This window comes from Argiope bruennichi, chromosome 4 (assembly GCF_947563725.1).
Source record: "Argiope bruennichi chromosome 4, qqArgBrue1.1, whole genome shotgun sequence".
NCBI lineage: Eukaryota > Metazoa > Arthropoda > Arachnida > Araneae > Araneidae > Argiope > Argiope bruennichi.
In genome coordinates, this window is record NC_079154.1 from 35,241,076 (window position 1) to 35,257,314 (window position 16,239).

The 16,239-nt window shown below is 25.3% G+C and overlaps 1 protein-coding gene across 1 annotated transcript in view; it reads right to left on the reverse strand.

Annotated features, from left to right (window-relative positions):
• LOC129966712 (glutamate receptor ionotropic, NMDA 3A-like) overlaps positions 1-15,501 on the reverse strand; it is a 555,899-nt gene extending 540,398 nt beyond the window's left edge. Inside the window, exon 1 of the mRNA XM_056081236.1 lies at positions 15,048-15,501. Within this exon, the coding sequence (XP_055937211.1) occupies positions 15,048-15,431 (384 nt within the window). The 5' untranslated portion in view covers positions 15,432-15,501. The remainder of the gene's footprint in view (positions 1-15,047) is intronic.
• Positions 15,502-16,239: the final 738 nt, after the last annotated feature.

Consider the following 16,239-nt stretch of genomic DNA (forward strand, 5'->3'; position numbering starts at 1 on the left):
TAAATAAATAAATCATCACATACATATTCAGTGACGAACGTATTAAAAATTCCTTTTCATTATCCTATCCGTTCACTATCCATTCACTATGCTATTATAAATATTCCAATGTTTACCATTCTTTTGACAGTATTATTTGCCGACGGTCTCATGATTTATTCCTTTACTAACAATTCTAGAAATTCAAATGAATTCTTAATACTCTAAGACTGTTTGATGATCAGTGCTCTCAAGATTCTCATCATTAAGTATCTTATGGATAAATTATTCAGTTTCCTTAAATTTAGTCAGTCTATATCATAAACTAAAATATAAAATTTATTTTTCGATCTAATAGGAAACTACCTATCTGGCTGCAAATATAGTTATTTTTACTATCTTTTTAATAATACAAATTAAATAGGATTGAAATTATACTGCAATTGATTTTTTTGCACATTTTTATACAATTTATCTTATTTCAAGCTTGTAAATATGAGATTTTATAATCTATTTTTCCTTTTATGTTATTCTGAAGTTCGGATTAGTAAATTCATGCAATTTTGATGAGGTCTTGATTTAGATAAATTATATTAAGATTTCCGGAAAGTAGTTATCAATTAATGGATTAATTATTTTTTAATACCACCTAAAATAAAATATTTAATTCATAATATGTAGTAATAAATTATAAAACTAAAATTAACTTGTCAGTAGCAGCCAAAATAAAAGCATTCTACTTTTATTACATTAAGCTAACGATACAATACACTTAATATATTAAAAATATGTCCTTCACGATAAATACTTCGTTGTGGTTTCGAAGCTCTCTCGGTGATTACAAAAGATACCCACTTGGAAACGACTCAGTAGGCCAGAAAAAAAAGAAAATAATGATAAAAATTCCCTAAATGCGTGTTTATAATATCTATGGGTCTAGCATATGAACCTAGACTATTTTCTACCGATTTCTGTTCCTGCTATGATCAAATATCTTAAAATAGTACCTTAAAATTTCAGCTGGATCAGAAACTTTAGAAATAAATGATTACAAAAAAATGAAATGCGAAAAGGTATTGGACATTACATTAGCAGCATAAAAGAATCCTTATTTTTCAGTCAGATAGTTATAAAAAATACTTAAGAGTAGAAAATAAAATGAGTTTATTTCCGAAAGTTATGAATACTCTCATGATTACGTTTTGAATTAATCGCTTTAAAGATTCAGGGATATCGTCAAGTCAGTGGGTCATGTTTCCTATCCACTCTCCAAAAATAGTTGCTATCAGAAATGCGAGATGGATTTTAATATGCCTCGCAAGCTTTTCAGTGCACTTGTATTCCTATTTTGGCATTCTAGCCAAAAGTTCACTTAAAGAAAATGATGAAAATCAATCGTCTCTAAGCCGCTTTCTCCCTGAAGGGAAACTAGTCAGTAAAACTATTACAGTAGAATTTTTTATTCAATCAACTTATCAAGTGGTTCGTAAAAGTTAGAGAATGTTAGAAGAACCGTAACAAAGTGCTGGTGGACCAGCATTTTAAAATTTAAATTTTGGAAGATTGATAAAATATTTGTGTTTTGTATATTTTTATGTATATATGTAAGAAAATTCAGATTAATGAGGGTCTTCAGAGAAATATAAAGGACTTATCTAGTGTCGAATGAAGGAGAAACATTTCGCACTTATAAGAGAAATGGTGATTATACAGAAAAAATATCTTGTTTGTATTTAAACATTAATAATTAATTTCTTTTATTTTTTTGAACTTGTCTTTTTTCTGGATCTTTGATGGATTATAATCGAAGGAAGAAGAATCCTATCCCACTGATTTGAGAAATGTCTGAATCTTCACAGTGATTATGCCAAAAAAATAATAATGTTTGTACTTTGCTTTTTGATAGTAAATTCATTTTTTTCTGATCTTGAGTGCTTATGGTCCATCGGCGATTAAAAAAAAATCTTTCTCATATAATTAAAATAATTCCACAATGTTGTTTTAACGTTCAGAAATTTGAATGAGCTCGCATCAATATCATACAATATTTTGCACAAAGAGATCGAAATAACTTGCAAATAAAATAATTACAAATCATTTTATTTAACATGGGTTTTTGAAATAAAAAAACAATATCTTATCATAGTTATGTAAGGTACGAACACAGTCATCCATTGAATATATTTTCCCGTTACAATACAGAATGCTTTTTCGAAGAAAAGACGAAACTTGTATTCATGTTATTCGTTTCTTTGATTTCTTTCTTCGAACGGATACTGAAAATAATAGAAATATTTATGCCATTTCTATTGTATTTCGCGTTTTTCAACTTCTCAATAGAGTTATAAAAACCAGTCATACCTAAAGAGCACTGGGGGAGGGGGTCTTTTGAGGAAAAAAAAACTATAAAAAGTCAACAAAGGATTTTGCTGTGTTGTCATGAAAAATTCATTGCCAGACAATTGCCTTTTACTGTTTTGCCGAGTTTTTTTTTTCTTTATTCGTGTATCTAGATCTGGCAACATAAGAGAGCATTAAAATTAACCTCCAAAGTCTTATTAAAATCAGAAAAGTATTTATTGTTATTTTGAAGCATAATATAGAGATAAATTAAAGCAGATAATGTAGTATTAAATTAATGAACACTTCTAACATCTTTACCCAGAATATTGGTTTTTACTGGCTATTAAACAATTAATGCGGAATGCATTTATTTAGAAATTCGTTTTGTTATTTGATAACGGTAAAATATATGGGTTTAATGGAATCAGTTTGATACATATTATTCTAGGTGTAGAATTCAAAAAAGTATATACAATACGAAATAAAAACAAAAATGAAACTTTATTTGAATGAAACTTTCAAATTTAATGCTCAAAGGAAGTATTTTATTTTATTTTCACCTTGGATTTCACACTGCAAAAGCATGTGATTGAATGGATTAATTGAGACAATTAGCTTAGACTGAATTTCATCATAACAATACAAACATTATTAGACTCGCATTAATTAAATTTAGAAATTAAAAGTAAAAAAAGTTGCATAAAAATTAAATTAGTATCATTAAAAAATATTTTTTAGCTTTTAATATAGACAAAAAGCATTTTCGTTGGGTAATATTTTGGTAGATAAAACCGAAAATATCAAAAACTTATTTAATTTGATAAAATAATATCATCTAGAGTTATAACTTAATTAAATTATAAACAGCATTGTATAATTTCATAGTTAATTAAAATTTGTATGTACCCAATTGTGTAAAACGGTACGTATACAACATATAATCAACAATGGACAAAAATCAGATATTTAGAAAATATTTCAAACAAATATTCATCTTTAGATTTTAGATTAAAAACTCAAGGAAGTGTAATAATTTGTCATTAAATTCATTATTTTAAATGTTATTATTAACTGAATTTTACATTCGTAGTAAAATATATAAGTTAAATCAGCAGTAATAATTGATGGTAGACAAAACAATCATTACTAAAATGTTTATATAGAACGTAAAAAATCAAGTTTATACCTTTACAGTATTTGAAATGATAAAATTTAATACTCTAATTCAGATAAAGGCATTAATTTGTATTAATAGTGAAGACATCTATAAGATGAATTCTAGAATTGTTCTCACTAATTTAAAAATAATTTTTAATATGAAATCCTATATTAAATTGTTTATTTAATTATTTTTAAAAATAGAATTTCAAACAATAACTTTTGTTAACTATTTTTCAATAATAGTATGAAATATTTTTTTATTGAAAATCATTCATTGGAAAAAAAAAGAACCTCAAGACGACTCTAAAAATAAATTTTTCTTCTAATTTTTCGATATTTGATATATATAAAATTTCCTATCATCAAATATTTTTAAATGATATATGCATTTTATGCATAAAAATTGCATTTCATAAGATACTTTTATCATGATTTATCAAAATTTGATCTGATATTTAATAAAAATCTATAGCTCACCATTGTATTATTGATGTTTAATTGTTATTGTAATAATTGTTCTTTTATCTAATTAACATTACTAAATATAGTGAAATGGCTGAAGATTAAAACTAGCAGACAAATAAAAAAATTGAATAAAGAGAAAAGCAAGAACTTCTTAAGTTAAGCATTGTTATTTTATTAAAAAAAGGCATTTTGTTATTAAATCTTTTACAAAACTCCTCGAGGTAAACAAAACAATTCATTATCTTACTGTGTTTACGAAGCAATGTAATGTAAAAACTTCATAGTCCGTTTGCTCTAAAAAAATAAATATAATCAAGCAAAAAACTTGTTTTTAATAAAAATGCGCATACAGCATAGTAAGGAAAGAATGTCTCGAAATAATTGCAGCATTATCAAAGGAATATTTTCAAAACATGAACAAACAAGTTTTTAAAAAAATTCTATTCTACTTATGAAGAATGTGCCGTGAGGAAACTTTTGGAGAGAAAAATAATTTCAAAGAAAAAAAAAATGTTTCCGTCAAGATGAAAATATATGGTATATTACATTTGCACATGCGTGTACTCAAAGTCTAGATATGAAGTCCATTGTAGATAGATTTGCCTAAGAATATAGTTTTCTATAAAACCACTTCAATATCTCTATTATTTGTTTCCTGGTGATTTAATTATTCTGGAGTTTGGTGAACCTTATTAACTTTTTGTCCCTTAAGAGAAATAGATAAATATGAGTTTAAACAATGTTTCAGAAATAGGATATAATATAAGCTTTGTATCCTGTGCATCTTATAAACGAAGTATTTTATATACATATCTGGTATAAAGACTCATTTTGATGAAAGGACATGCAAATGAGAAACATATAAGCTATACTTTACTGTATATTAATCCGTGCATATTATGACAAAGTTTAGCTTGAAATATACTTAAACCGGAATAAATATGATTGGAAATACGCAAATAACTACAATAAGGCTATAATACAATCAATAATGACTTAAATCCGGTAATTATCAATTTAAAACAAGGATTGCAGCATTTTTTTGGGTTGCGGGGAGATTATGTTAAAAAAATACGATTAAAATATCTCGAGAAAAAAATTAATTTCTTAATTTTTTTTTAGAGATAATTGTTGAAAAATCGTTAAAAATGTTTTAAAAATACCTGTTTTATATTGTATACCAAAATATTTTCAAATGTTGAAAAATATTTAAAAAATAATATTTTCTTGCATTACATTCGAATTTCTTACATCGAATTTAAATCGAAACAAAAAGTTGAAAAAAGATCTATATTTTGAAGTCTGGGAAATAGGTATTATATGGCAGAAGAAAAATCATTCAGGACTGAGAATTTACACTAATTTTTATGCTTAGCAAAGAAAAAAGAAACTATGGATTGCAATTGTTTTACCTCAGAAGTGACATATAAATAAGATGCTGGGCGTTAACGGGTTAACTTATTTAATTACCATGGTTTTAATGAATTAGGAAATGTATACACTTTAGAATATTTTGTAATATTTCATGAATCTAACATTAAAAATAACAAAATTTGTATTAGTTAAGATTTTTTAATTTATTCTATTCGGGCCAATAACAAAGATTACTAGAAATGAACTAGCTTAAGTAAAAAGTTTGTTATATACTTTCGTTACGTGACCTTATTAAGAAATCCTATATAGAGAAATAATATGCGTTTGTTTAATTATATAAAGGTGATGATATGTAAAGATTTTAAAAAAAATTGAATTTTATTTTAAATTACATATACGAGTACGTGAACAAAAATAAATTAACAAAAGTATAAGAGATATAGTGAGGGAAAATTGCTATATCATTTCACATTTTCAGAAAATACCAATCACTATAAATTTAAACTGTAAATTAAGCTAAAGTAAATTTTTCGTTCATTTTTTTTTCTATTTTTAAATTACGATAAAATATTATCAAGATATTTCTTTTATTATTTTCTTTATTTTTAATTTGTTTTCTGTATACCATGTTTAAATTTCAAAGTTATTGGCATCGTTTTAAAATATCGTTTTATCTATTTAGATGGTAAAATTTCATCTTAAAAATTAGACCTATGTGGATACATAGCATGACTTACTGAATAAGGAAAATGCGTGAATTCGTGCTTGAAATTGAGAGGATCTCAAATTACCGTAAATGCGTTTCGTATTGCATTAGTTTATAATATATATATTTATTTATGTAATGATATTTTAAACTCTTAATTTAATCCAAATTAATTTCTAAGCTTTATTTTAATTTAACCCATAGTAATTTCATTCTCTTATTTCCTGATCCAATTCCACTTTCTCTACTTAATTCAAGGAAAGCTTTATGAAATTGCTGAATCGAGTAAACGCCGACACATTCTCACGCTCCGCGTGAAGGGCTAGAAAAATGTCCAATAAGCACATTCTTTTCTAAAAGATCCCTGTGTTTCCCTTACTTATGATTGACATGCGTCAGAAATCTCTATAAGAATCTTAATATATTAGCACTATAAAAATATTTTCCTTATCAATATCTCATGTTATATAAGACGAGGGATAATTTATTTCTCTCTTCTTCCAGACTTCTAGTTTTGTGCCGCGCAGAAAGTGGACGTGTCTTGTCCGCGCCTTCTTGTAAATAAATTATGCCTTCCCGGTAGAGAATAAAACGAATTTAAAAAGGCAAAGTCTCTTCATTGTCGCACCTGCATTCTGTTTCACATAAAATAATGCTTATATATTATATTATATGAATTTTGATCATTACATATATTTTAAATCTGACGATATTTTGGTATAATGTAGCTTTACATTTCAAAAAAAGTTATTGCTTAATGCATTCCTCTTCAATTATGCGCGCTATTATATTTTAACAAAAATAGGAAAAATTGAAACCATTTATTGACTATTATTTACAGAAATTAATTAATGAAATTTAGTGACAAAAATAATTACTGCAGAAAAGTTCAAAATTTATCTACGAATACTTAAGAATTTAATTTTGTATCTTATTTTAACACATATGTTTAGCCTTTAAGAATTTAATTTTACGTATACGAAACATGTGCGGGGAAAATACAGAATTCCAAAAGATTTAACATGAAAATTTTAATTAATCTGCAAGTATGCGATGTCCATAATTCAAAGGAAATCCTTCTTATAGATATGTTTGTAACTCTGTGTCTAAATGTATGTGAACATTATAACAAGAAAATGCATTGAGCAAGCATTTGAAATTTTATATGTGAACTTCTTATTCGAAAATTTCATATCTGAAACATAGTTCGGGAAAAATTAGTCAAAAGAAAAAGTAGCAAAGTAACCTTAATGTTCACTTGTTTATTATTTTTAATTTTTTCTTGGTAAATTGCACAGTGGCTATTTCGACGACTTAACATTCTTGGCATCCTTGGCGATATAAATGGCACTCTAAGATAGATTTAAACCCAATTATTTATTTTAATATACTTGCTGGTCTCTTAATACTTAAAATAATATTATACATATTTTTGAATTTTGTGTTTCTTTTTATATTCCTTTTACCACCACATTTAGTGAAAGCTATTAATACATTACTCTATATGAGTAATTTGTATAGAACTGAAAATTACTTAAATATTATAAATCGATATGAAAATAAGTGCCGTTACCATGAAATTAATCTACATAATAGCGTTACAATAAACTTCATAATAATACAGATAACTTTTACTATTTTAATAAAGAGCTTGTAAAAGTAAGAAGAAAAATAATCAACTGTTTTAGTAACTAATTAAAGAAAAACTGCAAACTGACACCGAAATAAACATAAATAGGCTTTGTAAAATGAGATACGATTCAGGGGTAATTAATATAGAGATAATAATCAAAAAGGTTGCATAGAAATAAAACCAATTTATTTAATAAACATATCAAATCATTTTCTTTTATTTATTTTACCAACGTAAACTATTCACGTGCTTTGCAATATAATAAATAAAACAAACTTTAGAAGAAAAACGAGATTATCACTTGTTTTTCTCTTTCGATTATTTTTCGGATTGTTAATCTACAGTAGACATATTTTCGATGGCGAATGTAATATACATTATATCATTTTGCTTCAAATTCATCTCATTCAAGAAATAAGAGCTGGAGTTCTTTCTGGGTCGCCATGTTTCTCAAGCAGAATAAAGGAATAATATCGATTCTAGCTGCAGTTTTAATCGGAATCAGGACGAAGAATAATTAATTCATCGGAGCTTTATCATGAAGAAGCAAGATTAAAACAAATGCATACGTTAATTCAACTGCGATTCCAAAAGAATTCTACGTTTTTTTTTTGTGTGTGTGTTTTTTTTTACTTTGTCAGTTATAAATGAGAATAAGTCATTAAATTGTTCTTTCTTTAATGAGCTGTGGAAATACAATGAACAAAGTGCTAAGAATTTTGCTATAATATATATATGCTTTTCACAGAAGAAAAATTATTTCCTTAATTTATAATTTATATTTTAATTTATGACTGCTTTATGATTTTTTTCTTCTCTAAAACAGTTCTTAAAATTCTATACAATCAATGCAATATAAATAATTTTTTAAAAAAAATCTTAATAGAGTTCAAATAATTGTTCTTCACAATGGTCGTTTCTGTTCGAAAATTGTCAAATTGTTTTCTAATAATACAACAAATATTTTATTAATGTTTAATAATTATAAATATTGTTAGAAAATATTCAAAGTAAATGAATAATGGAAATTTCTGATAAATTATAAAAAAATTTATTGAGATGAAGATGCAACTTTCTACGCTTTAAATACTCGATTAATTTACATTTTTATTTTAGTTATATTAAAAATATTCATGTTATATCATCAATATTTCTGCTCATTAACTAAAGTGATATTTCCTTTTAATTCTCGAATTTTAATTTGAATATATATATATATATATATATATATATATATATATATATATATATATATACGCTTAAAATACTAAATAACTTTTTTAGATTTTTTTTCTTGAATTGACGGAATAATTTGAGGAATTTCTCTTTCTTAAAGAAAAACACTTCAAATACCCAATTCATTTACCCGACTGAGCTCATTTATTCGTTTACAGATATATTAGATATACTTTTTTTACATTATACAATTTATTCTTACTTCTGGTATTTATTTAAATATGCTTCTAAAATTAATTATCATTTATTAATCGAAATAATAGGTTTGAAAGACACATTTGTAACATTAAAAACTATTCATATAATATGGTTTGGAATAAATTGATCACATTTTAAAAATCATTTTCATCCTTAAATAAAATCAACGACGGCTTAAATATAAAATAATGAGAAACTTTATTCTAATTGCATAACACTTAAATTGCATTATATTTAGTTGTGTCAACCTAATATATAAATAAATTTATATCGACATTAACTGCTTCTTAATTTTCTTTCTTTGTTTTCAACTTGATAACTTTTACCAACATATATATATATGTTTTTTTAATCTTTCTTTACTACTAATAAGGATGGACCTGTGTGTGTATTGGCTCGCTAATGGACAGACCACTTGAGCTAGAGTTATGAAATCTGTCATTATATTATACTAAAGAAAATAAGAATGTGGACATCAAGCGATTTTTTTAAAAAAAATAATTTGAAGAAAGTTAAGTATAATTACCTTATATTTTTATGAGAGCTTGCAAAATTTTATCATGAAAAATATTTTGCTTCAGCTTAAAATTGAAAACATACATTTGATGTATATATATTCTATTAAAATTAATTTTTAAAAACGTTTAAACATACTTTACAATAACATGTCATCATTGAACAGATTAAAATTAATATATCAATTACAAGTAATGTTTCATTCTCATTTTTTCCCCTTGTTGGTGATCAAGATATGAAGATTCAACTTCTTTATTCTATGATAAGTAAATTTTAGCAAAAGGCAGGCTTCAATAAGATTATTAGATAATAAATTGTTCGTCAATTTGTTAAATTAGAAAATAATTCACTTTCACTTTGTTATTAAACATTTTTTTATAACAGTATAGTATAGTAAATAGTTTTTTTCTTAAGAACTATTGTCTCTACTTTTGGCTTTTTTTTATATGTTCTCGCACATAAAATATAATGAAATTGCCAGGAAAAAAATTTGAACTCGAGGTTTTGACAAATTTCCATGTGTTTCATAACATCCCAAGTTAAAAAAAACACATTGACATTTTATTTGCTTATGAACACAATTGGTGCATACATTTCATACCAAATTTGAAGACTTTAAAAAATTTTGCAATAAGTAAATTCAGAAAAACTTTATTTGTCCTGCTGTCAAAATATAAATGATCTAGATAACAGCAACATAAAAGAGAAAACATTTGGTTCCATATTTAGCATCTAAAGTATAAATACCCATCAAATTTGGAATAAAATCCATCAAGGAGTGACGTCTGTCTTTCTGTACTTTCAGAAGCATGTAAACGCAATAACTTCAAAGCGCAGTGTCTTAAATATATAAAATTTGTTACATGATTTTTCGGCTACAGTTGTAGTTCTATGCAAACTTTGATTTTAATCGGAATCAACACGTTTAACACTTTCAACGCTACCGACGAGATATCTCGTCTTTCAGATATTTCTTATTAAATTGGAAAAAAAATGAAATTAAATTGGTATCATTAAAAAAGATTATTTTTTGAATCTTAACATATTCATCGCTAAGGATGGATTAGATAAAAACTCCAAGAAAAAACAAATCAAATATCAATGGAAATATATGAAAGACGAGATATCTCGTCGGTTGCGTTGAAAGTGTTAAAATATATATTTGAGCTTCCGTTATCTATTGTTATAGGGCAGGGATTAATTGCTTGAACAAATCTTTATTCAGAATAGATTTTGGAGATTTGTTTAACATGAATTTTTACTGAATCTTATGTTATTTTTGGCAATCACATACCAGATTCAGTAAAAATTCTAAATTCACGCAAATGGCCACTATTTTGTAATTATTGCTTACCAATACCGTGCAAGGCAATGGGTATATGCTAATGGTATACAGTCTTATCCAAGGTATGAAATGTTATACTATTATACGAGAAGTAATACCTTTATTAGAGAATATGTGAGAAAATTTTGGAAAGACCTCTTCTGGTGTTTAAATACTCTGGCTCTTTGTTTTGATATGAATACATAAGGAAACAGAGAACTAAGGAAATACATACCATAAGAAACAGAATGTTGTAAAGCTACTAAAATAATATTGATTATATGTGAAAAAAATTTGGAAATTCGTTATTATTTTGCCTAGAAAGTCATTAAGATATAGTTACACAAAATATTTAATGAAAACTTTTATAGCCCTTCATCCTCAAGAAAGAATAATTGATAAAGAGGGCTTGTATACAATCAAGAATGGTTTTGAATTTCTAAATCACATTTCAAAATTTATTGTCCACATAGTTTTTTAAATAACTTTTTAAAAAATTGAAGCCATTTTTAACTTCTCAACAAACTACACTTAAGCTTCTATCTCATTATTTTAAAATTGAAATAAATTTTTAGTCGAATACTTTTATATTGTGCAGCTTATTTCAAATAAAACGGATGGCGTTTATGTATATATGATTATATACAGACTAAGATTTATATTTTTAAATTTATAAGTAATCAATAAAATATAAAATTTACTTGAAATGTTTAAATGAGCAGATTATTTTAAGAAAATATTTAAAAAACAATTCTTTTCGATGCCGTCCTTTTATAAATAACACCCTAATAACTAATCAATTTTTATGAAATTAATTTTATTTAAGAAAGATTAGTGAAAAATTATTAATTATAATTAAAAAAAATATTCGAATAATTTCGGCATGTGACAGTTGGAAGTTTCGTTTAAAACATATATTTTAAATCCTTCAAAAGAATAATTTTTATCTCTTGTTAGTTCACAAAACGTGAATTAGCATAAATACATTTATTTTCCTCATTTGAAGAATGCAAAGAAACTTTTTGAAGTTGAAATTTTTTATGTATTAAGAAAGTTATTTTAATAAATAATTTTATTTACTTTTTCGCTTTGAATAAAAGCCGAATAAATTTAAGATTAATCGGATTGCTCTGGCTTTATTAAATATAAATTCAAATCTAGTACCAGAAATTTATTTTAAATATATTAACCACAATTTTTTAAATTCAAATAAAACTTCAGACTTTATTTGTAATCTAATGTAATCAATTTAAATATTTAAAAACAATTTAAAATAAAATTATTACATTTTTTTTATATTAATAGTTTGAAAAGTATTTTTTTGGAGTCTCATATCTATAAACTTAAATGCAATTCTTTAAATCTTTAAATCCCTTTCTCATAGATGTTGTAAAATTTGTTTTAAATGTTTTAACTATCATAATTCTGTATTAAATTTAATATTTCTTAACTATCAAAAAATAAGGAAAATTTTACATGCTTTCATATAATGCATGCATATTTTATCGGGAAATATTTTTTCTCGTAATGAAATTGATGAAAGGACTGATTTATTTTTCAAATCTTTATTATTCATGGATGAATTTGATCCTTTATAATAATTTTTATTACTTTTGAAACTCTTTTCATTTCAAAATCTTTACATAATATCTAACGTTAAAAATTCACTGTAAATGCATTTCCTTTAGAGAACAGAAATCAGTCGTTTTTTTTAACTATCGCTCTTTTGAATATAATCCTTCTCATTTTATGTGCGAGTTATTTATTAACAAAATGATTCATTCAAAGAAGCCATGTTTTTGAATTTATTATGAATTCAAAATTTCCATATAAAATTCCTTAATACATTTCAAACAAAATCTGGTCTTTCTTGAAAACTACACGTTTCGTGAGGGAGTGCTTTACATTTTGAGCTATATATATGGATTGAAATATTTATGCATTTTCTGTTGGTTTTTTTAAAAATATTAAACATTAAAAATCAGATTGCCATTTTTGATGATTTTGAATCTTAGAAACAGAAAATAGAATAAAAAATACAAGCTTTTTAGAGTATAAAATAAGTACAAATTCGGAAATTAAATTCCTTTAGATTTTTAATCAAAATATTTTATTTTCTTCTTGAATTCAGTAATCTGAAATGGAATTAATATCACTGAATAAGAAGAAAAAAAACAGAAGTTCTGAGAAGTATTTTTAAGTCAAATATTTGAATAATTTGAATGAAATTCAGTTTTAATTATTTGTATTGACACAATGCGTTTCAAATTTGCATGTTTATGATGCAAAACTGCAGGCTGCAAAGAAAAAGGCATTATTGAATATATATATATATATATATATATATATATATATATATATATATATATAAATCAACTGCAAAAAAGTAATATGTAAAAAAATTACACTTTTATATGCTAATAATCTACAATTTTTAAGTGTGAATTTAATTAGATGCCTGATTCAATAAAGATTAGTTAGGAATTAATAAATGCTTCGTTTAAAGTCCTTACAAGGGTTAAAGAGATTAAATATATAGAAAGTGCTTTAGAAAAACTAATTAATGTTGAATTTGATTCTAACAGAAAGAATTTTCATTTGTATTAGATGAAAACATTACATTCTGAGAAGTAACATAACAAAATTGCTATTTCATTATCAGCTGCACAATATATGTACTATATTCTTACTACATATATAGTTCCAAACTACACAATGATTCTTTTTCTTTTTACTATATTTGCAGTTTTGATTTTTTAATTTTGAAAAATCAAAAATTCATTTTCATACACACGCACAACATGTCAAATGTAATCATGAACTAATATCTAATTTTTAAACTCTTGAAAAAGGAAAATACTTCCAGTTGAGGAATTTCTCCAATGCATATAGTATGAATCATTAAAAAGAATAACAATAATTAAATTTTTACACTTCCCCTATTCTATTAGTCATATTTTACAGCAGTACATTTATGCTTACTATAACAAAATATATTTTTTGTCATTTACAACCATTTGATAACTGAAAATATATTAGTGCGTTTGGTCCTTTTTTTGTTGCTTCATCACTACTTAAATTTAAAAATAAAAATTGACTATCAGTGTTTCTCAAATCCAGTCCACGTCTTTTTCGTACGAAAAATCATTTATTTTTACAAATATTATAAAGATCAATTTATACTTTAATGAAGAATCTTAAAAATGTTTAATACCATTTATTTAAATTATTCAAAGTGGTCAAAATTTTTAAATCAATGGAAATAAAGCTAATGAAATGATTAATATTGCCTTACAATTATATTTTATTTTTACTCATCATCTAGAAATAAAAATATACGGTGCTAAAAAATCAAATAAAAGCAACCGAATTTTGTGACTATCATAGTGTAAAAATATTTAAAAATAGCTGATTTGTTTCACTTACGCCGGCTGTTTACATATTTTCATTTTAATAACTCATAATTTAAAGAGAATTCATTCGAGTTATTGGATTAAGCATTTCATCTGCATCGTTTTTTAGCAATAAAATCAGATTGGGTGAAATAATTAAATTTTATTTTTTTCCATCATATATGTGTATTATGCAATCAAAAACAATTTCTATTCTAATATGATTCTATTATTAATATAATAAATAAATAACCAAAATTATATTTAAAATATCTAAAAATATGCGCTCAAAGTAGTTTTATTTAATTGCTTCATTGGAATACTACAATTAGTAGCCAGGAAATGTTTCATGAAATATTGCTAACAATTTACTTAGAACGTAATTAAATATTAAGTTATTTAATAAATCAGTTAAAATGTTTATAACTCTGCCCAAATTTCCTTAATAATTCTGCCTTTCATTATACTTTATCCATTTATTGCATGCAAGTTATTATACTTTAATTATATGAATATTCTTCCAGTGACTTTAAGTATTAACGATTACAATGAAAGTAAGACTTCCAAATATGATGACGACCAGAGAAATATAATATTCGAAATGATTTATAAAATATTTTTTTATTTTAAGATCTCAGAGCAGTATCTTGACTGTATAGCTGCAAATTAAAAAAAAAATGAAGCATTAACCCAACTAGCAAGAATCAGAATGTGACTTACCTTCACCGCCACATCTGTGTAGTCTCTAGTCACTGTCATAGCAGGTATTCCAGCTTGCCCAGCTATCATAGATATATAAAATGTCCTCTTAGGAGGCAAAAACGACAAAATAACATGAGGATTCAGTTTCTGGATACTGTCACACACACCATCGATTATATCAGTAATGTTTCCTGTGACCAATATTGTTGATGCGTTCATTCCTTCACCCTCACCCTTGAAGTCATCAATGGTTCTTCTCAGTCCTTTGGACAGCTTTGTCGCATCCTCTTCTGGTAAGGCTATCATAAGATGGATAGGCAAAGATATTACTGGCTTAGGAATAAATAACAAGAATGCCAGCAATAAATTCCATAAGAAAGTCGTCAGCTTATTTTTTTCCATAATTAAAATTTCAATTCATGTCTTAATATTTCCTAATCATATTTGTTCGTTTTGATGACGGCATTGTAGATTTAGGCTATATACTAAATTCCTGAATTGAGTCTTATCTCTCATTTGAAACACGATACCATGTTATATATTTATAAAAGAGAAACATATTAAGCCTAATGATTCAGAATATTCTAAAGACCTTTATTTCGAAATATGCAAGGCAAATTAATCCAAAGATTTCAAAATGCATTCCATTCAAATTTTGGATACCTTAGTATGCATAACTTGACGTTTTAGGTTATGTGTATCCATTCAAAAACAGTCAGAAAAAAATTGTATTTTTAGTTATTTATAAAGCTTTATGTCTTTATAATAGTTTAAAAGATTAAGCATTTGCTCATACCTCTAGAAATCTTGAATAAATACTCCAGGATTAACTGCTCAGGTATGCTTTATCTAAAATATAGATAGTGGAAACATCGTACTGAGTAATACAATCTTATATCAAATTTTTGGCAGTGGTATATGCTGAAAGTTCCAAAAGAGTATTATAAATACTCACCTAAAAAGAAAGGCAGTGATTGGCAAGCTATTTAACTATTTTAGCAAAATGATCCATACATATTACCAACATTGGGCTTTTATTTTTAATACAAATTGCAATCCATCGAATTCCAAAGCAACGCCAGCACTTTTCCGCAAACATACTCAATTTTCCCAAGTATGCTTATAATTTTATAAATTTAATTTATAAAAAATTTTTTAAAATGAAATAAACGCTATAGTTAATAATTGTTAAGCATATAGTTAATAAGCA